The sequence below is a fragment of the Ochotona curzoniae genome, unplaced genomic scaffold, assembly GCF_017591425.1.
Source record: "Ochotona curzoniae isolate NIBS_2020 unplaced genomic scaffold, NIBS_Ocur_1.0 contig_1014, whole genome shotgun sequence".
Classification (NCBI taxonomy): domain Eukaryota; kingdom Metazoa; phylum Chordata; class Mammalia; order Lagomorpha; family Ochotonidae; genus Ochotona; species Ochotona curzoniae.
The window spans coordinates 48,745,236-48,772,679 of NW_024464920.1; the positions used below are offsets into that span (position 1 = coordinate 48,745,236).

Consider the following 27,444-nt stretch of genomic DNA (forward strand, 5'->3'; position numbering starts at 1 on the left):
TTAGAGTCAGACCCAGACATGCCTGAGGACAGTTGTCAGTGTGGTGATTCCTCAGGTGCCTTTAGAGCCTCAGCTAATTTCAGCTGTACTCTTCAAGTTTTCAAGCCAGAAGAGCTCCGACAAGCACTGATGCCAACACTGGAGGCTCTTTATCGCCAGGATCCAGAGTCCCTTCCGTTTCGTCAGCCTGTGGATCCTCAGCTTCTTGGAATCCCGGTAAGTATGTGGTGTACTTCTCTGTCTGTATTTGGTAATGGATTAATTGAGACAGAATCTCTATTCGGAGTTGTACAACCATTACATCAGCTTTCTTTCATTGTCATCCTTCCAGAAAGAAATCCCATACCCATCAGCAGTCACCTTCCTTCCTCCCACAGCAAGCCTGTGCAGCCACCACTCACCGCCCTGGACATTTCATTCAGTAGAAACATACAAAATGTGACTCTCTGGCAGATGATGCAGTTTTTTTGCATTTATCAATGCTTCCGTCCTCTCTGTGGGCCAGTGTTTGGTGCAGGGGTTAGGATACCACTTACTGTGCATATCCACGGTCACACAGCCTGGTTTTGATTCCTGGCTCCACCATGGTTCTAGCTTCCTTGTTAAGCAGCTGGTCAGATAGCCACTGTATCACTTCCCATGTACCTGCAGCTGCTGGGGCCAGAGTGGAAAAAGCCAGGGTATGGGAACCCAGCTACTTGGGTCATGCTTACTGTGGCTTGATGGCAGGCAGCTAGAGTCAGATATTGCACCATATGTTCTAATAGGGAATCCACTGATCCCTGCAGTGTCTTATCGCCAGATCAATGGCTGCCTCAGTCTTACTGTTTTTAATGTTGTGGGCACAATTTGTTAAGCTGTCCCCACAACACCAGTATCCCATATCGGAGTGCTGGTTCAAATGCTAGCTGCTAATATTTCCAGTCCAGCTCCGTCCTAGGGGGCCTGAGCCTCTGTCATCCATATGGGAATCAGCCTAGACCTGCCTCATCTGCCCTACTCCTGCTGAGTCCCTTGGGTAATGTCTGATGTTGCTTGTAGGATTACTTTGATATTGTGAAGAGCCCCATGGATCTTTCTACCATCAAGAGGAAGTTAGATACAGGACAGTATCAGGAGCCGTGGCAGTATGTCGATGACATTTGGCTTATGTTTAACAATGCCTGGTTATACAACCGGAAAACATCGCGGGTGTACAAATACTGCTCCAAGCTGTCTGAAGTCTTTGAACAAGAAATCGACCCGGTGATGCAAAGCCTTGGGTACTGTTGCGGCAGAAAGGTAAGACTGGGCTTTCAAACGTGCCTTTGCTTCTTCTGGGATCGAGTGATAACAGCCATGGGAGAGAATGCTGCTTCCTGCTCTGATAGCATCATTATCTTAACATAGGAGTCGTGCTTGCACTCGGCAGTACTACCTATTTCTTTAACATAGGCTTTCTGTAAAGACACTTCACAAATGTGAGTTGTATAGAAAACCTGACCAATTTAAAATTCTGAACCATCAAAACAAATCTGAATTAGGCGGTTTTATCGTGTCCATGGCTAGGTACACATTGCCTAGCATTTCCTGGTTTTACTCTGCATGTCAAGTCACAAATTTTGAGCTCCACAGATCTTTTCAGTGTCTGCAATAAAGAGATAAATAGATATGACTGCTAAGCCAGCCAGGCTGGTGACCAAACATGTTGGTCAACTTAAGACTGGACTTTGGGGAGCTGAAGTGGCCCACTCCTTGCTGGAGCAGGCTGTGTTTCCACTGCAGCTTGTTCAGGCCGACGTGCTTTTTAACACATGGTTTCTCTTGCAGTTGGAGTTTTCTCCACAGACGTTATGTTGCTATGGCAAACAGTTATGCACAATCCCTCGTGATGCCACTTACTACAGTTACCAAAACAGGTAAGCCCAGCACGTGTGCGCCATGGTCTGTGTGTCGCATGTCTGGGGCGTGCATGCGAATGGACCAGCACACAGACAGTCATTACTCAACTGAAATGGGCTGGAAAACCCCTGCACAGCATGAGTTCTGTTGATTGCAGGATCATCAGCTTTTCTGGTATTGGCTATCTAGGCCTGTTCCATAATCGAGGAAAACAAGGCCTTGCGAAGTTAGACAGTTTGCTTCCTGGTGGCTTTGCTTCGCTTGCCACCATGGCTTTGTTGATCACCCAACTGCGGTAGATCTGAGAAAAGTCTTATCTCCCAGAAAGCTTTACCTGAAGCTTTTTAACAGCTTTTTGAAAGTATTTCTGTATGTTTGTGGTTTATCCATGTTTTCATTGGAAATCAGGATTCTATAAAGTAATTGTAAAGAGAAAACTTAGCTGTGTAGTACCTGACTTTGACTTACAGAGATTTGCATGTGATGGGGTGCTGGAGCTCTGGGTAACCAGTCTTCTGCCTTGTGTGCTATTTTGCCCAGCCAGTGGTTATAATCTTATAGATGATATGCAGGGTATTTCCTCTTCTCGGTAATCACTCCATTCCTGGGGTCTGTTGATGTGGTGGTAGCATACACGCTCAGCGTTTGTCATTGCGTTGGTGTGATTCCACCACCACTGAGAGGTCACCGAATCTTTTTGTTTTATTTGCAAAGAAATTAGGTGTACTCCTAATCTTTCTAAGCACTCGGACTGAAACTTAATGAAAATGAGATTAAACTATATGTAGTTTGTGTCAAGAATGTTCAAGTAACAGCTGGTATGAAACTTTTAGGTTACAGCTTTGACATTGTACTTTTTTAGATTGTTGCCAGCATTCTGTTGTTTGTACTGAAGCATGTTAATCATGTTGATGCACGCATGCTGCATTTCTGACCCAGTTTACGCACACTTTGTAATAAAATTATTATAATTGTGGCTTCCCTGGGATCAGAGATTTTATTGTTTAAACTTGGTGGGTTTTGGATGGTCATTTCCTGCCACTGTATACCGCGTGGAGTGGAAAGAAGTGTGTGATGCACTTTCTTTTAAATAACAGGCTAGCAGTTCTCCCTTCCGCGGTGTCCTTGTCCTCCTTCCTCCTTTTGAATATGTACATCAGGTTGCATTAATCACTGAAATGAAAGGGTATGGGGTCTTTGTAATTGAAACATTTTTGTTTTATTTGCTGTAATCATTTGCTACTGTAATTCCATTTGAGATATTTAATGCTAATCTGTGCTTTGCCTTGGCTTTCTGCTTTGTGTTGTCCTGTCTTGCTTTTATGGTTTTTGTTGTCCTGCAATCCCTCATTTTCTTCGTTTGTTTTGTGTTTTTTTTTCTCCCTCATGCTTGTCGTTGTCTGCACTTGGCTTTGATTGCAAAAAAACAAAACAAAACCCAAACTGTGGGGTCCATAAATCTGCATCATTGAATGTCCTTGTCGCCGTTGATGACCTGCTCTCTGCCTCCCGTCCCCCTCCTTGGCCTGCTGTGATTGGTGGCTTCGTTGCTTGGCTTGGGCTGTGTTGTGTGAACGGAGCAGTTCACCCCAGTATGGCCTTCTTGCCGACAGGTATCATTTCTGTGAGAAGTGTTTCAATGAGATCCAAGGGGAGAGCGTTTCTTTGGGGGATGACCCTGCCCAGCCTCAAACGTAAGTAGCTACTTTCTCCTGGAAGGGGTTACCTTGTCAGCTCGGTCTGGGAAGATTGTGCTTCCCGAATGTTCTTGAGCTGTGTTGTTCAGGACAGGTATCTGTTAGCTGCAAGTGGCTAATTTAATAAAAATGAATAAGGGTAAATACAGTTAAAATTTGCTTCTTGCCTTGCACTACTCACATTTCCAGTCTTCAGCAGTCAACTGTGGCCAGTAACAAGGATACAGGTCCCACTCAGCCATGCTAGCAGCACGTGCTGCTCATGATGCCCGGGGAGCATGCCAGCTGACACTGCACAGTCCTTAGGAGAAGGCAGTCAGGACAGCCTCCTCCTCGCAAGCTGCTTTGAATGTGAGGGTTGGATTGAATTAGCTGCCACCCTTCTTGGTTAACAGAATACCCAAATAGCCGTAATAGTGATGGAATTTAACATGTAGGGTCAACAGTGATTTGGTTGGTTGGGTTTTACCATCTCACAAACTTTTTTAACATTTGGCAAATGCCAAGAAAAATTTTGACACATACACCCTAAACTAAGAGTACTTAAAATCTCTAGATTGAATTAGCTACTATGTTTTAAACTTGGTTTATTTATAAAACAAAAAACTTTGGCAATTTTTATATTCTTATAGGTTCATGTTTACTATGAATAGAATCTGTTCAGAATATTCCACAGAAATAGGAAATTTTGTTACTTGCTCTGTGCTCACATGCCCTGCACATTCATTAAAATACAGACATTAGCCTGGCCTCTGAGTAGAATCATACGCCAATTCACTGAGGTATTCATGGGTTCTAAGTTGTGCCTTCTGTTTTGGTCTCAGTTGAAACAGTATAGTAGGGACCAGGTGCTGGGCAAGGATAGTGGACGTCGGGCACCACAGGGGCCAGTTCCCGTGGGAACTGTTACTCCTAGCACTTTGCGCTCTAAACTAACTGGTCTCAGCCCCACGCCCTAGGCCTGTGGGTCTCTGAAGAGGATGCAAACAAACTCCTTCCTGGGTCTGCCCAGATTCTTGTGGTGTTACTGGTCCTTAATTTGCCCTATGAATTATGTGTCCCTTATCCAGTCAGAAAGATAACCATTGAGAGAAAATCTTTAGTCTTTAATTCCTGTTGGGAACAGTCCCGGTTTCCCTTGAAACTCAGGGTTACAGAGGAGAACGGAGGGACAAAGAGATCTTCTACCCCACTGCTTCATTCTCCACTGGCTGCAGTGGCCAGAGCTGGACCAGTCTGAAACTGGGAGCCAGGAGCTTCTGTTGGGTCTGCCAACATGAGTGCAGGAGCCCAAGATCTTGGGCCATCCTCTGCTGCTTTCCCGTGCCATTAGCAGGGAGCTGAATCAAAAGTGGAACAGCTGGGACCCAAACCAGTGCCCATATAGGATATAAGCATTGCAGGCACAGGTGTGTCACCCCTGCACCAGCTCAGTCTACTTTTTTGTAAGCAGCATACAGCAGTCAAATTTGACCCGCTAAAGTTGATTCTTGGTGGAGATTGGTCTGTGTTGCAGGATAATTAGCCATGTGAAATTATAAAAGCATTGTAAGATGTAGAATGCCATGTTTGCAGCCTAGTGGAACTTTGTGTCTTCAGGTGCCCGTCATGCATTCACCTACGTCGGGTCAGATATTCCAGCAGGGGACAGTGTTTGTTCTGTTACACTGGACGTGTAGTTCAGATTTTTCATGGTGTGGTAGCTCGCAGGTTATTTTTGTTTGGGTTTTGAGGTTTTTGTTTTTATTCCCTACTACTGCGGTATAACATTTGTTCACATAATGTTTGCATAGTATTAGGTAAGAAATTACTAGCACCTGTGTACATGAAGAGGCTGTGCATAGCTTGGAAGTTCTGCACGATTCTATTTGAATGATGCCAAAGCCTTATGGAAACAGTTCTTCTTGGAAACCAAGATAATAGACTTTTTTTTTAAGATACATATAGATAGATAGATAGATAGATAGATAGATAGATAGATAGATAGATAGATAGATAGATAGATAGATAGATGGATGTAGATTCCTTTTTTTTATGTGAAGATTATAAAGATCTGTTAGAAAGAAGGAGAGACACATCTTCCATCTTCTGGCTCACTCCCCACACAGTCTCCGGCCCTAAGCGGGGTCATTCTGACACCAGGAGTCTCAGGAAATAGTATCCCAAAGAGTCAGTTTGCTTCTTCCTCGTACAAACCATCTTTTAACACAATTTAGGAATTTAGAGTCACTAAAAGTAGGTGAATAAGGACTATGCTCAGGTTTCTCTTTTAGAGTCTTAAACAGGAATGCACTGGAGTATGAATGTATTTTTATAGATCTAAAGTGATCCGTTTGGGGTCTAAGATTTATTGATAGAGTATCAGATTTGTTTTTAGTTGGAATATGGTCAAAGTGCTCTCTTCTCATTGATGTCCTTCTTTTTCTCCTCAGCACAATAAATAAGGAGCAGTTTTCAAAGAGAAAAAATGATACACTGGATCCTGAACTGTAAGTAATTCCTCTTTTAATCTCCAATTTTTAGTGACCAGTCAGTGATTTTATTCTTGGACTAAATCCACACAACAAACTTGGAAAACATTTAAGAACTAAGGATGTTAGTCTCTGTATAGTAACTTTTATTGACTAATTGTTTAGGTGTAGCATGGGTCCAAGTGAAGCAAGAAGTTGTTCTGCTTGCCATTCTGTCTTCCAGTCCTGTTCCCTTCATCCCCAGGGCATAATCACTCATTTGTAGTAAGACCTTGCGAAGCATATTGATTTCCTGAAATGAATACATTGATATCATTAAGTTTCTACAACAATAATCTTTTTCTTTGAGCAGTAATATTTAATAACTGAATTTTGCCTTTGACACCTGCTTTGTTCATAACACCAAGGAATTTTGTTTTAAATACTAGGTTTAAGCAATTTTCCCAATTCCTTAGACATGAAATCTTTTGAATTATCAGGAATCACAGGAAATAGTGGCAGTTTTCATTTGGCTAAAGATTTGGTGCTCATCCTGGAATTGCTTTGTATTTGCAGGTTTGTTGAGTGCACCGAGTGTGGGAGAAAGATGCATCAGATCTGTGTCCTCCATCATGAGGTCATCTGGCCAGCTGGGTGAGGCTTAGGTCTTCTTTGCAATGTTATCGTATCTTCAGAGCTCACTCTCTCTAGCAGTTTGCTTTGGATTGGGAAAAGATCACTACAGTCCAGTATAACACATTAAAAGTGTCAGAATCTAAAAATAAAAATACATCTTTCTCTTATTTGCATGCATTCCTTTGATTCATATATTTTTTTCCTTTTGATTTGAATAAAAAATTATACTATGGTTACCAGCCATCACAAGTAAACCGATACATGAGGCATCGGAAACTAGCAGACAGATGTAGGTGTAGTTAGATTTGCCTAATTAGCTACTGTACTGGAAAAGCTAAAAAGTACAGATAAGAGGGCATCAAGGGGTCACACTGAGTGATAGTCGGAGCAGTACTGATGGCGACGGCTGGCAGTGAAGACAGAGTCGCAGCCCCAAGGGGATGTGATTGTGCAGTGAGAGAATAAGGCTTTCCCCAGCTCTGTTCACAAATCAGGAGGGAAGGGAATGGTCACCAACTGCCCCCCGGGAAGATGCAGCCTCATGCCTTGGCAAGGGGAACTGTGAGCATTGCACTGACTACATTTTAATTTCCAGTGAAATTTGTGATTAAGATTGCTTTTTCTTAATCAGTAATAAACTTTATAACTCAAAAGTTGAAGTTTTCACCTTCTCCCACCTACCCACATTACTACCACAAGAGATAGCCAGGGCCAACAGTTTTTGGTTTACTATGTGTTCATGTCAGATAAATATGGAATAGAACTGCCATCTGCTGGTTCACTTCCCAAGTGTTTGCAGAGGTGGGGTAGGTCAGGCCCATCCAGGAAATCAGTCCAGGTGATCAAGTTGGGTAGCAGGGACTCAGGCTGCTGCCTGCCCCCAGGACCGTGTTAAAAAGTGGGGGATCAGAGGACAGTGAAGCCTCCGGGCGCACCCATGGGCATGGAGATCCCAACAGGCATTTCAGGAGCAGCTACATGTGTACAGCTTCCAGGTCATCCTAGAAGGAGGATCAGCCCTGGCTCACAAAGTACATTGCCACAGCGGCATTTGTGCCAATGTTATAGGCAAAAAAAATTCCATCTTAATTTGTAATCTCTGAATTAACTTCATATGTAATATTTTGTTTGCACTTTACATTCTTTCTGTTGTCTGTTTTTCTTCGTGATTTTTAAAAGCTCTTTGTGTAGTGGCTGTTCTAGATACATGGAAATGTTTCTGCCAGGTTGTTTGAATTTCACTTTTATTTGGACAGTAAGCACTGTTGTTACAAATGCTTTTGTAAGTTGTATAATAAGCAAAGCTTGGTTTACATTTTAGATTTGTCTGTGACGGCTGTTTAAAGAAAACTGCGCGAACTAGGAAAGAAAACAAGTTTTCTGCTAAACGTAAGTTCCATTCTCACAGATCAATATGGCAAAGCTTCTCTAATCCTTAGTTAGCAGCCATCGTGTGTGCTTTATGGTACACGATGTCTTAGACCTGAAAAGCTGAAAATTATCAAAGAAAACATATTTGAGAAAGGCAGTAAAGTTCTCCCCATTTCATAATAGAGCCAGCGGTTCAAATGAGTAACCAGGATTGCTGGTTAAAACCTTAGGGTTAAATCTTGTTGTACACATTATTCACACTAATCTCACTGAAGTATTGAAAACAGGTTCTTCATTCTCTTGTAGTATTTTTGCGAGCCTGCAGGTTACTCTTAATTTCTGTAATTCTCGTCATTGTTGTGTATGTGTTTGGTGGTCTGTATTTTCAGCTCTTAAATATTTTCTAAATAAAAAACTGAGGGGAAATACCAGATTATTGAAGACTATGTTTTAGCAGTGCAGTATGTCAAAATTGAGATGATAGAAGACTTCTGTCATGTGCTAATTTGCAAAAATCATGTATATACCCTAAACTACCCTAGTAGTTTTTTGTTTTGTTCTTAAACCAATATGTGACCTCATTTGTTTTGGAAAGAGCATGGTTGCAATTTAATATAAAAGTGTCTCTTGATACCTTTCCATTTCTAGGGTTGCCATCTACCAGGCTTGGCACCTTTCTGGAGAATCGCGTCAATGACTTCCTGAGGCGACAGAATCACCCCGAGTCTGGAGAAGTCACTGTCCGAGTGGTCCATGCGTCTGACAAAACTGTGGAAGTCAAGCCTGGCATGAAAGCAAGGTATAGGCAGTCCCTCCCTGTGTCTGAGTCCATGTGCTTGTCGTGGTGATTGCGATCTGCATGAGAAACACTGTGCTTTTCACCTTGTGTAGGTTTGTGGATAGTGGAGAGATGGCAGAATCCTTTCCATACCGAACCAAAGCCCTCTTTGCCTTTGAAGAGATTGACGGAGTTGACTTATGTTTCTTTGGGATGCACGTTCAGGAATACGGCTCGGACTGTCCTCCACCCAACCAGAGGTACAGCTGTGTTTTTACTAGGACTAGATGGCAGAGGCCTAAGTGTCCGATAGTGTCAGTGTGAAACAAAAATAAAACAACCCCCAAACAGAAAGTGACTGTTCAGTACCACTCTTGTGGATAGAGTATGAACATCAGCTTAGAATAGGATATGGTTGAGAATTTCTTGTTTCCAGAAATGATTTGAAGACTCAAATAACAATTCTGTCTGAAAAGTTCAGTGAAGTGCCAGGCACTGAAGTATATTCCTGCTAAACTCACTTAAGCATCAGATACTAGTTATTTACCTATGTGTGCTAAGCAACACAAATGCTGGCAGTAAGCAAAGAGAAGGGGTGGGAAAGGTGCGCTCAGTGCAGGCGGTGTGCACTGACTGTGTGGCCTCTCTTGTGTCTTGCTACAGGAGAGTGTACATATCTTACCTCGACAGTGTTCATTTCTTCCGTCCTAAATGCTTGAGAACTGCAGTCTATCATGAGATCTTGATTGGATATTTAGAGTATGTCAAGAAGTTAGGGTAAGTACATTGATAATTATTACGGAATTGTGTGACGTAGGGTTTTGGTGTTGTGTTTTCTGCTGTTATTGGTATGTTTGGTTTGTTTCTTGCCTCAGTTCAAATCAAGCAAATCTGTAAATGTCAACATTGGAGTCCATTTCAAGCTAAGGGCTTCAGCCCCTTTTCATGAACCAACACAAAGAAATTGGTGCTTCTTGCTCCACCCGTCCTTTTCAGAGATGGGTGGTGACAGGTTTAAAGATTATCAGATATGAGTAGGGCTTCTCCCTTTATCTCCCCCCTTACCCAGATACAAAAATAATTATAAAATAATATGGGGGGGGAATTGTGAAATCTTACACATAGAGAGGGCAAAAAGAGAGATCTTCCACCACTGGTCGCTCTACATGGTTGTGCCAGGCCAAAGCCAGGAGCTTCCTTTGGGTCTCCTACAAGGGTGAAGGGGCCAAAGGACTTAAGCCATCTTCTCCTGATCTCCCAGGCCATAAGCAGGGAGCTGGCTGGGGCTGGAGTAGCTGGGACTCAATCTGGTGTCTATGGGTCCTGACATTATAGATGGCAACCTAACCAGCTAACAGTTGCATCACAGCACAGGCCTGAGAAGGTTTAGAACAAAGACTGGGTTGTTATTCCTTTGAGGGCTGAAATCAAAAACTGGATCTGATCCTTTTTATGCCCATGAGTATCAAGACCAAAAAGTGCTAGAGATACTTACCTTTTCAAAACATACATCCGTCTTTCACAACATTCATCCCCTTATCCTGTTCATCTTAAATTTCTCTTTCTTTAGCCTCTGTTAAGATGAGTTCATGTTTCTTTGCAATACAGTACTAGTTTGGTCTTAGCAATGCAAAATTGGCATTTTTAAATCATGGGCTAAACCAAGCATCCCTTGTACAAGCAAATTTAAGGTATGCTTTTGTGACTTTCAAAAACGAGACAGGCAATGTGAGATCCTGACAGGTGGCTATTTTCTGCATTGGTGCTATCTTGTGGCCTCCAAGTACAGTGTTCTTTCCAGAATTGATGACCCTTCACATTGCCTTCCTGATGCTCTTAGGTACACCACCGGGCATATCTGGGCCTGCCCACCAAGTGAGGGGGATGACTATATCTTCCACTGCCATCCTCCAGACCAGAAGATCCCCAAGCCCAAGCGACTGCAGGAGTGGTACAAAAAGATGCTTGACAAGGCTGTTTCTGAGCGCATCGTCCATGACTACAAGGTCAGGGGGCATGGAGTGCATCTGCTCTGCACGCTAGCATGTGTTTAAAGACAGTCTTCTTTTCCATGTGATTTAAGAAATTATGCAAATTCACATTTTTCTCATACATTATCAAAAGTTTTTCCACTGAATTAGCCTTTTGTAGGATTGTAAATGAAATATACTCATAATGGCCGTGTTATTCATGACATTCATAAATATAGGCTAATTCAGGACATCAATCTGAACAGCTCAGAGCTGCTGAAATGTGAAGGAACAAGGGGGGCGTCATAGGTCCCTTCCATTGTGAATGAAGATGTCTCTGCGCCCTGACACTGGTCCAACAGGTTGATGGGCCATAGGTCATCCTGCTGTTTCCTGGACAGCAGATAGAGAAAATCATCATGCCTTCCGACCAGACCTTTCACTGCCCATGAAGCTGAGTGGCTCCAGGGAGTGTGCTTTTTTTTAAAATCCACGCCAGTTTTCAGAAAACCTCGTAATATCTTATGTTCGTCTGTTACCTAACTGTTCATTTTAGTCCATCTGTGTGGTTTTTGTTTCAGGATATTTTTAAGCAAGCTACTGAAGATCGATTAACGAGTGCAAAGGAACTGCCTTACTTTGAGGGTGATTTCTGGCCCAATGTTCTGGAGGAGAGCATTAAGGAACTGGAACAAGAGGAAGAAGAGAGAAAACGGGAAGAAAACACCAGCAATGAAAGTACAGATGTAAGAACGGCATTGCGATTTCTTTCCACCTTTATCCTTGATTTTAACATGCTTCAAAAGTGAGGTTATATTTTTAACCGTAGTTTGATATTTTTAAACTATGTAAGAAAGTTTACTACTGTTTTCTCTGTTGATTTTATTTCCCCAGTGCTAAAACACTGAAGTCAGGAGCCCAGAGCTCCACCAGGGCTCTGACATGGGTGGCAAAGGCCTCAGGGTGCAAGTAAGCAGGGTGTTTCTGTATAGCTCTAAGATAGGCTTTCACACACCACACAAAAACATGCCTGGGGCGCCTGTCACAGCAGCGGCTAAATTCTCACCTTGCATGTGCTGGGATCTTATATGAGTGCCAGTTCATGTCTGGGCTGCTCCACTTCCCATCCAGCTCCCTCCTTGTGACTTGGGAAAGCAGTGCAGGGTGGCCCCAAAGCCTTGGGACCCTGTACCATGTGGGGGTCCCAGAAGAGCTCCTGGCTCCTAGCTTTAGATCGGCTCAGATCCAGCCGGTGTGGCCACTTGGGAAGTGAATCAGCAGACAGAATATCTTGTGTCTCCTCTCTGTAAATCTGCCTTTCTGAGAAAAATAAATGTTTAGGGGAAAAAAAAAGAACAACAACAACGTGCCGAGTGATGAGACATTGCTGTGGAAACCCCATCTGTGGCATCCCAGATGGAGCCCAGCTTCACTTGTTTCAGGGTGCCTGGAAGGGAGAGAGCAGGTGACATCTCAACAGTTGAGTCTGCATTTTGAGTGTTGAGTCAGCCCCTGGAAGGGGCATGCTCTTCAACCCACCACAGTCATTCTCTGTCTAAAAGAAATTTTTTAAATTGTTATTTTGATTTCTGATGATTTTTTACATAGTTGATTAGGGTAGCTGCAGCTAAAATTTTTTTTGATGCCTTAGCCAGAGTTTGCCTTTTACTCACCTAAATCCTCCCCAGCTGTATCGCAGAACTACCTCATTCTTTTTTTTTTTTTAAAGATTTATTTTTATTATTTATTTATTGGAAAGGCGGATATACAGAGAGGAAAATCCTCCGTCCGACGATTCACCCCCCAAGTGAGCGCAGTGGCCGATACTATGCCGATCCGAAGCCAGGAGCCTCTTCCGGGTCTCCCACGCGGATGCAGGGTCCCAAGGCTTTGGGCCGTCCTCGACTGCTTTCCCGGGCCACAGGCAGGGAGCTGGAAAGGAAGCGGGGCTGCCGGGATAGAACTGGCGCCCATATGGGATCCTGGGCGTGCAAGGCGAGGACCTTAACCACTTGCGCCACCGTGCTGGGCCCAGAACTACCTCATTCTTAACAGCCTTGTTTAGATTGCTTAGTGATGATGTTCATGGTGATGACTTGTTTTGTTTGTAAGTTCATAAGATTCTAGAATATTAATTGAAAATAAATGAAAAGATAGTATTTTCTTACCTTCAGTGTTATGTCCAGATTACTTTAAAAATCTTGCTATTTTCTTGTCTCCTGTGTTCTGCCCTGAAGGTGACAAAGGGAGACAGCAAGAATGCTAAGAAGAAGAACAATAAAAAGACAAGCAAAAACAAGAGCAGCCTGAGTCGGGGCAGCAAGAAGAAGCCGGGCGTGCCCAGCGTGTCCAATGACCTCTCCCAGAAGCTGTACGCCACCATGGAGAAACACAAAGAGGTGAGGCAGCCACCAGGAGTGAGCACGTCAGCACCAGGGAAAGAAGCCGTATGAGCGCTAACTAGGAAGAAAAGAGCTTGGGTAAAATGGTGGCAAACGAGCTGTTTATTTCCTGTTAATCTAGATGGGATTTGGCAGAGTGACACAGGGAGAGAAAGCCCCTTGTCCGCTGGTTCTTTTCCTTAGTGGCCAGAGTTGGACCAGGCATGAGCAGGAACCCGAGGTCCAGGAGTAGGATGTTAACTGAAAAGCCAAGCAGCCAGATCTGGAACTGGCATCTTGTGTGGGAACCCAGCATGGAAGCTGCAGCTTAGATCCTGGACCACAACACACACCCTGATGCCTTGTTAGTACAATTTGCTTAGCCATGTTTGTGACCTTCTTATAACTTCCTCAATTAAAACCTTATTCATTACATAACATCATTGTTGTTGTTGTCCGCTTAGGAATAAACCTAAGTAGTGGGTTTTCTCCAAACCCTGCAGCATCATTATGGCAACATAAGGAAGGCTAAATTAGAACAGGAATTTAAGTGATACAGACATGTATCATCAAGTGACAGTTATTTGGAGAGGGAATTGAAAGAGTTGGGGGACATTGGTAATGGAATTATCACCAAATTGGTTGCGAGGACTTATTGGGGAGAGAAGTTGTTTCAAGATGTTTGGTATTTTGGTTTTTGGTTTGTTTTTGAGGTTTTTTGTTTGCATATTGCAGAACTGTCTGCCTTTTGATTTTTCACTCCAAGCTGCATGCTGAACCCAGACACTGCGCTGCAGGAAGCAGGCCTGCTCCCAGTAGTACTTGTTCCCATGGCATTTGTCTTGTATGGCTCTGATGGCATCTTTCATTGTCCACTACTTCACACACCCTTCCCCTCTACTGATTAGGCATGGCTTATTCCCACTTTGCTGGTTCAGTGCAAATCCTGGGTATAATGGTTTCTTGTTTCACTTATAACTTCATAACACCTATTTCAAGTTAGTGTTTAATGCCGCAAAAGTTTAACATAATAGTCTTTGGGAAAGGCCAATAAACAAATTCGGCATTAATTGTGGACACATTCCATGGCTTCAGTCTGGAGACGAGGAATTAGAATCGAAGGTATTTGATGCATGTGCGTAAATGCTTAATGCAGTATCTGGACTGCAGCAAAATTTTTCTCAGAGTTTTGTGTGTGTTGTGTTGTGTTGTGTTGTGTTGTGTTGTGTTGTTTTAAGATATCTGGATTTTTTCTTGAAAAGTGGATTTTCGGGCCCGGTACGATGGCCTAGTGGCTAAAGTCCTCACCTTAAATACACTGGTTCTATTCTGGGCAGTCCCATTTCCCATCCAGCTCCCTGCTTGTGGCCTGGGAAAGCAGTCAAGGACAGCCTAAATCTTTGGGACCCTGCACCCGTGAGGAGACAGACCTGAAGGAGGTTCCTGGCTCCTGGCTCCTGGCTCCTAGCTTCGGATCAGCGCAGCACCAGCCATTGCAGTCACGTGGGGAGTGAACCATTGGACAGAAGATCTTCCTCTCTGTCTCTCCTCCTCTGTGTATATCTGACTTTACAATAAAAATAAATCTTTAAAAAAGAAAAATGGATTTTCAGAGGAGAAGCAGAAAGATCTTGCATCCACTGGTCCACTCCCTAAATGGATGCAGCAGCTGGAGCTGAGCTAATCCAAAGCCAAGAGCTTAATCTAGGTCTTCTTGGACACGGCGCAAATCCCAACGGTGCTTTCCCAGGCCACAAGCAGGGAGCTAGATGGGATGCAGCGCACCCGGGAGATGAACCAGCACCCGTATGGAATCCCAGCTCTTACAGTTGGAGAATTAGCCACTTGAGCCATCCCATTGGCCCCACATTTTGCTAGTTTAACAAGAATTTATAGTTACAGTGATGTCAAATAGAACACCAACTGATTGCTCTCAAACTGCTGTGCACAGAAATCTGAACAGCTTCAGCAGCAAAGGCTAAGGAGATTTTGGCTTTTATCCTTCCCATCCCAGCTATTTTAAAATTTGGGATCTATATATTTTCTTATGAAACAAATACCTTCTACAAAAGGAAGATCTCTCTGTGACCACACCATGGTTGGTTTCGTACCTTCTGACACGTGTTCTTTGGGTTCTACCCAAGGGTGTGAGTTGCCTTGCTTTGGGAGCAGCTACCTGCTCACTTGCCTTCATGACATGGCCACTGTGTTGATGCGTGCAGGCCTGGTGTTGTGCTGTTGACTTAGGATTTGTCTCATGGCTTTCTTGTGGTGAGACTCAGCTGAAATTCCACATTTCATCTGCACGAGGCAGCCTGCAGCCCATGTGCTTTCCCTCAGCTCCTTCCTGGGAGCTGGTGAGCTAGATAGGCCGTATCCCAGCACATGAAGTTCGGGTCCCTCACATTCAGAGAGCCAGGTTTGTGAAGTTAGAGGCAGCAACAAGCCTAACGCTTCCTGGATCTGAGTTAGACCAGAGTATCTCTTTGCTAGGTCTTCTTTGTGATCCGCCTCATTGCGGGCCCTGCTGCCAACTCCCTGCCTCCCATCGCGGATCCCGACCCGCTCATCCCCTGCGACCTGATGGATGGTCGAGACGCCTTCCTCACCCTCGCAAGAGACAAACACCTGGAGTTCTCTTCACTCCGAAGAGCCCAGTGGTCCACCATGTGCATGCTTGTGGAGCTGCATACACAGAGCCAGGACCGCTTCGTCTACACCTGCAATGAGTGCAAGCACCATGTGGAGACACGCTGGCACTGTACTGTCTGTGAGGTAGGCCAGGGCAAATGGTGCAGGCTCGGGCCGCTTGGGCTGGTGGGGTGGGGCGGCCTGGTCTGATGTTCGTGGGACAGTACTTAAGGGGCTGGTTTTAGTTTTGTCAGAAAGAAGATGTTTTCGAGTGAGTCTTGGGAGTTGATTACACCTTTCTCTCCTCCTCCCTCAGGATTATGACCTGTGTATCACCTGTTATAACACTAAAAACCATGACCACAAAATGGAGAAACTAGGTCTCGGCTTAGACGATGAGAGCAACAACCAGCAGGCCGCAGCCACGCAGAGCCCCGGGGACTCTCGCCGCTTGAGCATCCAGCGCTGTATCCAGTCTCTGGTCCATGCCTGCCAGTGCCGGAATGCCAACTGCTCCCTCCCCTCCTGCCAGAAGATGAAGCGGGTCGTGCAGCATACCAAAGGTTGCAAACGGAAAACCAATGGCGGGTGTCCCATCTGCAAGCAGCTCATTGCCCTCTGCTGCTACCACGCCAAGCACTGCCAGGAGAACAAGTGCCCCGTGCCCTTCTGCCTCAACATCAAGCAGAAGCTCCGCCAGCAGCAGCTGCAGCACCGGCTCCAGCAGGCCCAGATGCTCCGCCGCAGGATGGCCAGCATGCAGCGGACTGGGGTTGTCGGGCAGCAGCAGGGTCTGCCCTCTCCAACTCCTGCCACTCCCACCACACCTACTGGGCAACAGCCCACCACGCCACAGACCCCCCAGCCTCAGCCCACATCTCAGCCCCAGCCTACCCCTCCCAACAATATGCCTCCCTATCTGCCTAGGACTCAGCCTACTGGCCCTGTGTCCCAGGGCAAGGCAGCAGGCCAAGTGACCCCTCCGACGCCCCCGCAGCCTGCTCAGCCACCCCTCCCAGGACCACCCCCCGCAGCAGTGGAGATGGCAATGCAGATTCAGAGGGCAGCAGAGACGCAGCGCCAGATGGCCCATGTGCAGATTTTCCAAAGGCCCATCCAGCATCAGATGCCCCCAATGCCCCCAATGCCCCCGATGGGGATGAACCCGCCTGCCATGGCCCGCGGTCCCAGTGGCCATCTGGAGCCAGGAATGGGACCCACGGGGATGCAGCAGCAGTCCCCCTGGGCTCAAGGAGGACTGCCTCAGCCCCAGCAGTTGCCGTCTGGGATGCCGAGGCCAGCTATGATGTCGGTGGGCCAGCATGGCCAGCCTTTGAACATGCCTCCCCAGCCAGGATTGGGCCAGGTTGGTGTGAGCCCCCTCAAACCAGGCACTGTGTCTCAACAAGCCTTACAGAACCTTCTGCGGACTCTCAGGTCTCCCAGCTCGCCCCTCCAGCAGCAGCAGGTGCTTAGCATCCTTCACGCCAACCCCCAGCTGTTGGCTGCATTCATCAAGCAGCGGGCTGCCAAGTATGCCAGCTCTAATCCACAGCCTCTCCCTGGCCAGCCTGGCATGCCCCAGGGGCAGCCAGGGCTACAACCACCTACCATGCCAGGTCAGCAGGGGGTCCACTCGAATCCAGCCATGCAGAACATGAATCCCATGCAGGCGGGCGTCCAGCGGGCCGGCCTACCACAGCAGCCACCTCAGCAGCAACTCCAGCCACCCATGGGCGGGATGAGCCCCCAAGCTCAGCAGATGAACATGAATCATAACACCATGCCCTCCCAGTTCCGAGACATCCTGAGACGGCAGCAGATGATGCAGCAGCAGCAGCAGCAGCAGGGACCGGGGCCTGGACTCGGCCCTGGAATGGCCAACCATAACCAGTTCCAGCAGCCCCAGGGAGTTGGCTACCCGCCGCCGCAGCAGCAGCAGCGCATGCAGCATCACATGCAGCAGATGCAGCAAGGGAGCATGGGACAGATGGGCCAGCTCCCCCAAGCCTTGGGGGCAGAGGCAGGAGCCAGTCTGCAGGCCTATCAGCAGCGACTCCTTCAGCAGCAGATGGGATCCCCTGCTCAGCCCAACCCCATGAGCCCCCAGCAGCACATGCTCCCAAATCAGGCCCAGTCCCCGCACCTTCAAGGCCAGCACATCCCCAATTCTCTCTCCAATCAAGTACGCTCTCCCCAGCCTGTTCCTTCTCCTCGGCCACAGTCCCAGCCCCCCCACTCGAGCCCGTCCCCACGGATGCAGCCTCAGCCTTCGCCACACCACGTTTCCCCACAGACCAGTTCCCCACATCCTGGACTGGTAGCTGCCCAGGCCAACCCGATGGAACAAGGGCATTTTGCCAGCCCGGACCAGAATTCAATGCTTTCTCAGCTCGCTAGCAATCCAGGCCTGGCAAACCTCCATGGTGCAAGCGCCACAGACCTGGGACTCGGCACCGAGAACTCAGACTTGACTTCCAATCTCTCACAGAGTACACTAGACATACACTAGAGACACCTTGTAGTATTTTGGGAGCAAAAAAATTATTTTCTCTTAACAAGACTTTTTGTACTGAAAACAATTTTTTTGGATCTTTCTTAGCTTAAGAGACAATTTTCCTTGGAACACATAAGAACTGTGCAGTAGCCGTTTGTGGTTTAAAACAGAATACGTAAGATGAACCTGAGGGACAATAGAGTACAGAGAATCTATTTTTGTTATGGCTGGTCCCCGCTGGCCTCTCCCCTGTGTGTGTGTGGCTCGAGTGTGCACTGGCAGGACGCCGAGGTCTGGGAAGCGGCCCAGGTGCTCCTGCCTTGCACCTCCAATAGGTTTTATTATTTTTTTTAAATTAATGAAAATATGTAATATTAATAGTTATTATTTACTGGTGCAGATGGTTGACATTTTTCCCTATTTTCCTCACTTTATGGAAGAGTTAAAGAACATTTCTAAAACCAGAGGACAAAAGGGGTTAATGTTACTTTAAAATTACATTCTATATATATAAATATATATAAATATATATTAAAATACCAGTTTTTTTTCTCTGGGTGCAAAGATGTTCATTCTTTTAAAAATGTTTAAGAAAAACTTCATTTTCCTCCCCTCAAGTCAACTTTTGTGCTCCAGAAAATTTTCTATACAGTAAGTCTGAGCGTAAAACTTCAAGTATTAAAATAATTTGTACATTAGAGAGAAAAATGACTTTTTCAAAATATACAGGGGCAGCTGCCAAATTGATGTATTATATTGTGGTTTCTGTTTCTTGAAAGAATTTTTTTCGTTATTTTTACATCTAACAGGAAAAAATTAAAAAGAGGGTAAACGATTCTGGTGGGATGATTTTAACATGCACAATGTCCCTGGGTTCCTCTGCCTGCTTTCCCCTTCACCCTGCCCCCCACACATACACACACACACACACACACACACACACACACACACACACTCTGTAAAACTTGAAAATAGAAAGCAAAAACCCTCAACTGTTGTAAATCATGCAATTAAAGTTGATTACTTATAAATATGAACTTTGGATCACTGTATAGACTGTTAAATTTGATTTCTTATTACCTATTGTTAAATAAACTGTGTGAGACAGACACTCTGACTCGGTCCCACTGGTTCATGTCACATGGAGTGCCTGCGGCCTGTCGGTGCTGGCAGCTGTGGCTGGCAGCTGCAGTCACGGCTCAAGTGACGGCAGCCAGGGAGAAGTGAGATTGAGGAAAATCGATACGATTGAGAATATAACTTGAATCCAATGATGAGCTGGGTTAGTGGAGCGCCTGCTGGGCACGCTGCTGCATGAACCAGTCCTAGAAACGGCTGTTTGACATTGCCTAACTTGCTTAGGCCACGTATGACATAGATATGGGCTTAAGTATTTTGACAATGTCTTTCATAAAAGTCATCCTCACTGCAGTAACTTGCACATGGAGCATTAAGCAGAACCCGTGTCAGCCGGCGGACGGCACCCACGTGTGCTCGACCCAGTAGCACAGCAGGTTGCTGCCCTGTCAGAAGACTAGCAACAGTACCTGCAAGGGGAGCACAAGCAAGTAGGGAAAGGCACAGGTGATGGGAACTGGATGGTGCAGCAAAGATAACACAGAAGCTGACTCTTGGCGGGAATGTGAATGGGAAAAGGGGCCAAGTGTTCACCGGTGGCACCAGCATGTAACGGGCACCAACTTTGCTGATCCTGTTGGATCCAGCTCCCTGCTACAGCCTGGGAGAGCAGCAGAGAATGCCGACATACTCAGGCCCCTGCACCCATGTGGGAGACTGGGAAGGAGCCTCCTGGCTTCCAGTGAGCGCAGCTCTGGCCGTTTGGGGAGTGAACTGGGAGATGAGAGACTAAACGGAATGCCCTGCACCCAGGACAGTTGGGGACCTGAGCCTGACCTTGCTGGGAGCAGCCCAGGTGCTGTCACACAGCCACTGCCAGCTCCTGGCACTGCAGCAGAATGGCAAGAAAGCTGCTCCTTCCCAGACGAGGGTTGGCAACTGACCCAAGGTTAGGAAGCGGGGAGTGAGTGCCCAGGCCCTGGTGCAGCACGTTATGCTGCCATGTTGAGACATCCCAGCTGTGCCACTTCTGATCCGGTCTTCTGCTAATGTAAAGGCATCCTAAGATGGCCCAGCCCAGGCAGTTGTGGCCATGGGGAGTGACCTGAAGACCAATGTCTATCCTAACTATGTGGTGCTTTCAAATATTTCAAAAACAGTTTGTGCTTTGAAATGAGTTCGTGTAGTGTCAGTCTAGAAAAGCAATGCCACGGGGGAGCAGCAGCCCAGGTGCCCTGATGATAAGTCCTGTAACGGAAAACGGGCTCCACTGAGAACCCAGCCCACCCAGCAGAAGGCTCAGTGGACTCATGGGTCTCTTAGAAGTCCTAGTGGTAAGGCCCTGGCACAGTAGCCTAATGGCTTACGTCCTCGCCTTGTGAGGCCCATCTGCCTCACCTCCCATCCAGCTCCCTGCTTGTGGCCTGGGAAAGCGGTAGAGGACAGCCCAAAGCCTTGGGACCCTGCACCCATGTGGGAGACCCAGAAGAGCTCCTGGCTTCTGGCTTTGGATCGGCTTAGCTTCAGCTGTTGTGGCCACTTAGGGAGTAAATCATCGGAAGATTTTCCTCTCTGTATCTCCTTCTCTGTATAACTGCCTTTCTGATAAAAAAAAAAAAAAAAATGTTTAAACACACACCCTTCCTCCCAGAGTCCCCTGCCTGCTTCCCAGCCCCAGCAATGGAACCAGAACCCTGCAATGCAATCTAGTTATATGAGAGATTCCCGAGTCTGGCTCTACTCACACCAGTAACACATAGGCCTAGCTGGCATAGGCAGCGTGTTCCCAGACAGACATTACTACCCTAACTAAACATTCAACTCAATCTAACAAGGAAAGCAGGTTTCAAACCAGCTAGAAAAGCCACCCGAGGCGGGCCAGTGAGCCGGGTGACTGCAGGAGTTGTACTCATGGTCTCAGGGAGGGGCACACAGGCACGGGGCAGCAGCGTGCAAAGCAGGGCTTAATGGGGAGTAGTTCATATTGCAAACTTGCTGCCACCCCTATTTGTGTGTAATTCTGCATAATGCTTATAATTTAGCCACATTTTTCTTGATGAATCAATTCCACAGTTTGTACAGAGCCTGCGAAGTGTCGCGCTGGGTTCAGACGCCACAGTACAGTGGGGAAGGACCGGTCCTCCCCGTCTGAGGGCTGGTCGCTGTTGAGGTACGTCACTTGCAGCTCTGGTATCCCATATGAACACCAGTTCAAGTCCCAGATGCTTCACTTCTAAGACAGTCCCTGCTCACGTGCCTGGGAAGGCAAGTGCTTGGCTCCTCCAGTCCGTGTGGAGGATTCAGAGCCCCGGGCGGGCTGCTGGCTTCAGGCTGGCCTGACCCCAGCAGCTACAGCCGTCTGGGTATGCGTCTGTCAAAGACATGCTCGCCTTAACGCGGTGGTTAAAGTCCTCTCCTTGAACACGCCAGGGATCCCATATGGTCAGCGGTTCTAATCCAGGCCGACCTGCTTACCTTCCAGCTCCCTGCCTGTGGCCTGGGAGAGCAGTCGAGGACGGCCCAAAGTCTTGGGACCCTGCACCCACGTGGGAGACCCGGAAGAAGCTCCTGTCTCCTGGCTTTGGATCAGCTCAGCTCCGGCCGTTGTGGTCATTTGGGGAGTGAATCATCAGAAGATCTTCCTCTCTGTCTCTCCTCCTCTCTGTATATCTGACTTTCCAAATAAAAATAAATAAATCTTTAAAAGAAAAAAGATACGCTCTCCTTCCCTCTGTGTCACTCTTTAAAAAATTACTCATTTTTATTGGAAAGATAGATTTTTACAGAGAGAGAAGTAGAGACATAGGCCTTCCATCTGCTGGTTCGCTCTCCAAATTGTCACAACAGCCGGAAGTGCGCTTCTTCCAGGTCTCCTACACAGGGCAAGGCCGTCCTCCTCTGCCTTCCGGGGCCACCGACAGAGACCTGGATCGGAAGAGGAGCAGCCGGGATCAAACTGATACCACTGACGCTGGCACTGGCATGCAGAGAATCAGCCTACTATGCCACAGTGCCATTCAAGTAAATAAAAAAGCTTACTACAAGTCCAAATGTGTCGATTCTAGAGCTCAACTTCCTGGACCCTGCCACTGGCTACAACAACTCCCGGGCCCACTTACTAGCTGTGACCCAAGACAGAACCTCACCTCCAAGAAGAATAACACCTTGTCTGAGAGTCACAGTCAGTAAACTAGAGCAACTAGAACAGCGCCTGGCCAATAGCTAGCTTTCCCTGTCACCCACGTTAGCCGTGGGGGACGGCCCAAGTCCCCCAGTACAGCCTACAGTACCTACTGGCATTTCTGCTACGGCTGGAGGCAGGGACAAGCAGCGAAGACCACGTTGTGACATGTTCATGGAAGAACATTTAAAAGGGTGACATGTCAGGCACACACTAGCAATAATTAACAAATGCAAACTCTCCAAGGCAGGAACTTGGAGATCAGAGCTTCAACACAAACACAGAGACAAAGAGAGACCTCTATAGGCCAGGATTAATGCAATTATGCCCCAGCGGCTGGAGACCTCCCCTTGGTGCGCTGGGACCCCATGTGGGAGCCTGTTCTGGTCCTGGCAGCCCCACTTCCCATCTAGCTCCTTATTTGTGGCCTTCGTGGAGGGACGTCTGGGGACGGCTTGGAGCCTTGGGATCCTGCAATGACATGGGAGACCCAAAAGAGGCTCGGGACCCCTGGCTTCAGATCAGCGCCATTCCAGCCAACGCGGTCATCTGAGGAGTGGGTCATCAGACAGAGGTTCTTCCTCTCTGTCTCTCCTCCTCTCTGTATATCTGAATTTGCAATAAAAATTTAAAAATCTTAAAAGTCTGAAGGCTAATTGTTCCTTCCAGGACAGGAGGTGGACTGAGTCAGTCTGGGCCAATGACCGATCAGTGTGTGAGATGTGCTGCTGGAGGAGACCGGGGGACTCTGTCACGCTGCTGTCCCCACAGGTGAGCAAGAACCAAGGCTAGGGGCCGGTGCGGTGGCCTAGTGGCTAAAGTCCTCGCCTTGAATGTACCGGGATCCCATTTGGGTGCAGGTTCTAATCCTGGCAGCTCCACTTTCCATCCACCTCCCTGCCTGTCACCTGGGAAAGCAGTCGAGGATGGCCCAAAGCCTTGAGACCCTGCACCTGTGTGGGAGACCTGGAGGAGGTTCCTGCCTCCTGGCTTTGGATCAGCACAGCACCGGCCGTTGTGGTCACTTAGGGAGTGAATCATCGGACGGAAGATCTTCCTCTCTGTATATCTGACTTTGCAATAAAAATAAATAAATCTTAAAAAATTTTTTCGGGCCCGGCGCGGTGGCGCAAGTGGTTAAAGGTCCTCGCCTTGCACACTCAGGATCCCATATGGGCGCCGGTTCTATCCCGGCAGCCCCGCTTCCCTTCCAGCTCCCTGCCTGTGACCTGGGAAAGCAGTCGAGGACGGCCCAAAGCTTTGGGACCCTGCACCCATGTGGGAGACCCGGAAGAGGCTCCTGGCTTCGGATCGGCATGGCATCGGCCGTTGCGCTCACTTGGGGAGTGAACCTTCGGGCGGAAGATCTTCCTCTGTCTCTCCTCTCTGTATATCCGCCTTTCCAATAAAAAAATAATAAAAATAAATCTTTAAAAAAATTTTTTTTTCATACTTTAAAAAACAGGCCCTGGGTTGTCACCATGGCCCCGTCAGCATCTCATGTGGGATACAGCTGCTCTACTTCTGCTCCAGGTTCCTGCTAAGGGTCTGGGAAAGCATGGAGGATGATCCCACTGCTTGGTCTCCTGTACCATATTGGAGACGTGCAGAAGCTCCTGGCTCCTGGCTTCAGTATGGTCTGCCTTCGACCATTGCAGCCATTTGGGGACTGAAGCAACAGACAGATCTATTTTTGTCTCTTCTTCTCAATATGAAACTTTGCATTTCAAATAAAATACATATTTTGAAGAAAAAAAAAATAGGTCCAGGTCTGGTCTTCTAATTCATATGCAGCATTTTTCTCCCTCAGCCTGGAGAGGAGGGTTCCCTTCCAGGGAAGCCTGGCGCTGCTCGAGAGGAGGGAATGGCTTCTTCAGCATCCACTGCTTCAGTGCAGGGTGCAGACGTCTCAGGCAACAATGCCTGCAATGAACGCCTTTCTTTATTTATTTATGAAAGTAAGATTTACAGAGAGAAGGGGAAGCAGAGAGAAAGATCTTCCATCCACTGGTTCACTCCACAAGTGGCTACTATAGCCAGATCTGAGCTGATCCGAAGCCAGGAGCTTCTTCCAGGTCTCCCACACGGGTGCAGGGTCCCAAGGCTTTGGGCTGTCCTCGACTGCTTTCCCAGGCCACAAGCAGGGAGCTGGATGGGAAGTGGAGCAGCTGGGACACAAACCACTGCCCACATGGGGTTCCCAGCATGTGCAAGGAGAGGATTTTAGCCACTAGGCTACCACGCCAGGCCCAGAAATCCTTTTTGAAAGTGGAGTGAACTGGAGTCTCCTAGGCTTAATTCAAACTACAAAAATTTTTTTTTTCTTAAAAAGGGAAAGATTAATTTGTTTTATTTTTTTTTTTTATTTTTTTTTTTTAAAGATTTATTTTTATTATTTTTTCATTGGAAAGGCGGATATACAGAGAGGAGAGACAGAGAGGAAGATCTTCCGTCCGATGATTCACTCCCCAAGTGAGCCGCAACGGGCCGATACTATGCCGATCCGAAGCCAGGAGCCTCTTCCGGGTCTCCCACGCGGGTGCAGGGTCCCAAAGCTTTGGGCCGTCCTCTGCCGCTTTCCCAGGCCACAGGCAGGGAGCTGGAAGGGAAGCGGGGCTGCCGGGATTAGAACCGGCGCCCATATGGGATCCCGGGCGTGCAAGGCGAGGACTTAACCACTTGCGCCACCGTGCCGGGCCCGATTAATTTGTTTTATTTGAAAGGCAGAGTTACAGTGAGAGAGGGAGTGGGAGAGAAATATTGCATCCACTGGTTCACTTGCCAAGTGACTGCAATGGCCAGAACTGTGATGGAGCAACGCCAGGAGCTTCGGGGTCTCCCTCAGAATGCAGAGGATCAGCAGCTGCGCCACCCTCTGTTGCTTTCCCAGGCTCATCAGCAGGGCGCTGGATGGAAGGGGAATGCCAGGGCTCACGCCAACGTCCAAAGCTGCTGCAGGCGGCAGCTTTACCCACTATTCTAAAACGCTGACCTCACAAAAATATTGTTTGGCCTATACAATGGTGATAACTTTCATGCAGTCCAAGTTCAAGCACGTATCTTCTGACTTTGCCCTATGGTCAGGGCTTGAATCCAGTGATCCTGTCGGGCAGTCCCCAAAGAAACCTTGTCTGGGGTGACTTGATTCGTGCGTGTGCCAGCCAGGGTCAGCTTGGGTCTGTTACCTGCACAGCCAACACTCATGCCAGTGGATGTGGTTGCCTGGTCAGCTAGCACCAAGCCCCAGCCCATCTTGCATATAAGGTGATGGGTATTGCAGCCCAGCCTGGCACAGACTGGGTTTTTTTTTTTTCAATTATATAAATTTTATTTTTCATAATTTTTGTATATTTGGTTGGGGTGCGAAATTCTCCTGCCTACCTGAGCATGCAGTGGCTGGTCCAGGGACGCCCAGAAGCCATTTCTCCCCTTTAAACATGCCCTTAGGTTCTCCCACTCCAACACAGCCCCAGATCCCCTGTAGGCCAGGGTGGTGTGTCCTGGCCCAGCATTCCCCCGCTTCCCCAACTATATTTTAAAAAACAAAAACAAACAAAGAAAACAAAGAAACAGAATAGCCAACCATGATAGGACACTGAGACAGTTCACACAGCTTAGGCATCGGCCAGATCCAGAATGCCCGCCAGCCACTGGCTGCTTTTCTCCCATCAGTGTTAACACTTGCCTAAGTGCAACAAAATATAATTTTCAAAAACACTATTTATTCAGGGACCAGTGTTGTGGGGCAGCACGCTCATCCTGCTTTTGGTGCTGCCGTCCCACCTGGACACCCAGGTGAATCCCAGCTGCTCCACTTTCCGCCCAGCTCCCTGCTAACAGCCTGGGGAAGCAATGAGGAATGGCCCATGTGCTCGGACCCCTGCACCTACGCGGCGGGGCCAGAGGTCAGCTCTGTTGTCGTCGTGGCTGTCGGGAGAGCGAACCAGCAGATGAAAGATCTCGCTCGGCTTCTCTTCCTCTCTTTGTAACTCTCTTTCAAATAATAAGAAAATCTTCAAAACCTATTATTTATTTGAAATGGTGACAGACTCACACAGAGAGAAAATCTTCAGTCTACTTATTCAACAGCTAGAACTGAGTCAATCTGCAGATAGGAGCCAGGAGCTTCTTCCAGGTTTCCCACTTGGTAACAGGGACCCAGGTGCTTGGGGCACCTTGCTGGGCGCTCCCAAGCCCATGACCAGCCAGCTGGCCCGCAGTGAGGCCAACAGGGCTCCAACAAGCAGCCCATCATGGGCAAGGCAATCTCTGGCAGTGACTTGGGCAGCTGTGCCTAATCACAGGCCCTGCTCTTCCTCTCGCAGGTGGCACCGTCTCCACGCGTCCTCTCCCTCGGCCTTCAGCCTGACCATCACTACGCAGCACATTCAGGGTTTCGCCTGTAAAATCCCACCTGATCCTTACAACTGCGACCACCCTCATCTTACGCACAGTTAAATGACCTTTCAGGAATCACAGGGTGAAAACCACAGCCTTCAGCACCCCATATGGGCGCCACCTGTTCCTCTCCCTGCTAACGGGCCTGGGGAGGCAGCAGAAGGCGGCCCAGGTGCTTGGGACTCCGTCACCCAAACAGGAGACCTACGCAGGATCCCTGGCTTCTCACTTCAGCCTGGCCTAGCCCTGGCTGCTGCAGGCATTTGAAACACGGAAGATCGCTCTCTCATGTGACGTGAAAGAACATATTTAAAAATACAAAATACATGTAAAATAAGTTAAAATAAAAACGTAAACTTCAGTAGATAAGCTGCGTCCTACAGTGTTGTTCCCGCAGGCTCCGTGGGGAGGAGAGCTGAGCAGAGGGCCGGGCCCAGAGGTGACAAGGCTTTACAAAGACTGCGGCCCCTGGACCGCTGGACACGTCACAAGTGGT

At 47.4% G+C, this 27,444-nt stretch overlaps 1 protein-coding gene across 4 annotated transcripts in view; it reads left to right on the forward strand.

Annotated features, from left to right (window-relative positions):
• EP300 (E1A binding protein p300) overlaps positions 1-19,403 on the forward strand; it is a 66,367-nt gene extending 46,964 nt beyond the window's left edge. For all 4 annotated transcript variants that reach the window (XM_040986615.1, XM_040986608.1, XM_040986625.1 and 1 more), the window contains 15 exons: positions 98-216; positions 1,042-1,281; positions 1,810-1,898; positions 3,495-3,575; positions 6,011-6,067; positions 6,605-6,682; positions 7,986-8,053; positions 8,684-8,834; positions 8,927-9,073; positions 9,477-9,590; positions 10,654-10,819; positions 11,365-11,529; positions 13,021-13,182; positions 15,658-15,939; positions 16,112-19,403. In XM_040986615.1, the coding sequence (XP_040842549.1) occupies positions 98-216; positions 1,042-1,281; positions 1,810-1,898; positions 3,495-3,575; positions 6,011-6,067; positions 6,605-6,682; positions 7,986-8,053; positions 8,684-8,834; positions 8,927-9,073; positions 9,477-9,590; positions 10,654-10,819; positions 11,365-11,529; positions 13,021-13,182; positions 15,658-15,939; positions 16,112-18,307 (4,115 nt within the window). In that variant the 3' untranslated portion in view covers positions 18,308-19,403. The remainder of the gene's footprint in view (positions 1-97; positions 217-1,041; positions 1,282-1,809; positions 1,899-3,494; positions 3,576-6,010; positions 6,068-6,604; positions 6,683-7,985; positions 8,054-8,683; positions 8,835-8,926; positions 9,074-9,476; positions 9,591-10,653; positions 10,820-11,364; positions 11,530-13,020; positions 13,183-15,657; positions 15,940-16,111) is intronic.
• Positions 19,404-27,444: the final 8,041 nt, after the last annotated feature.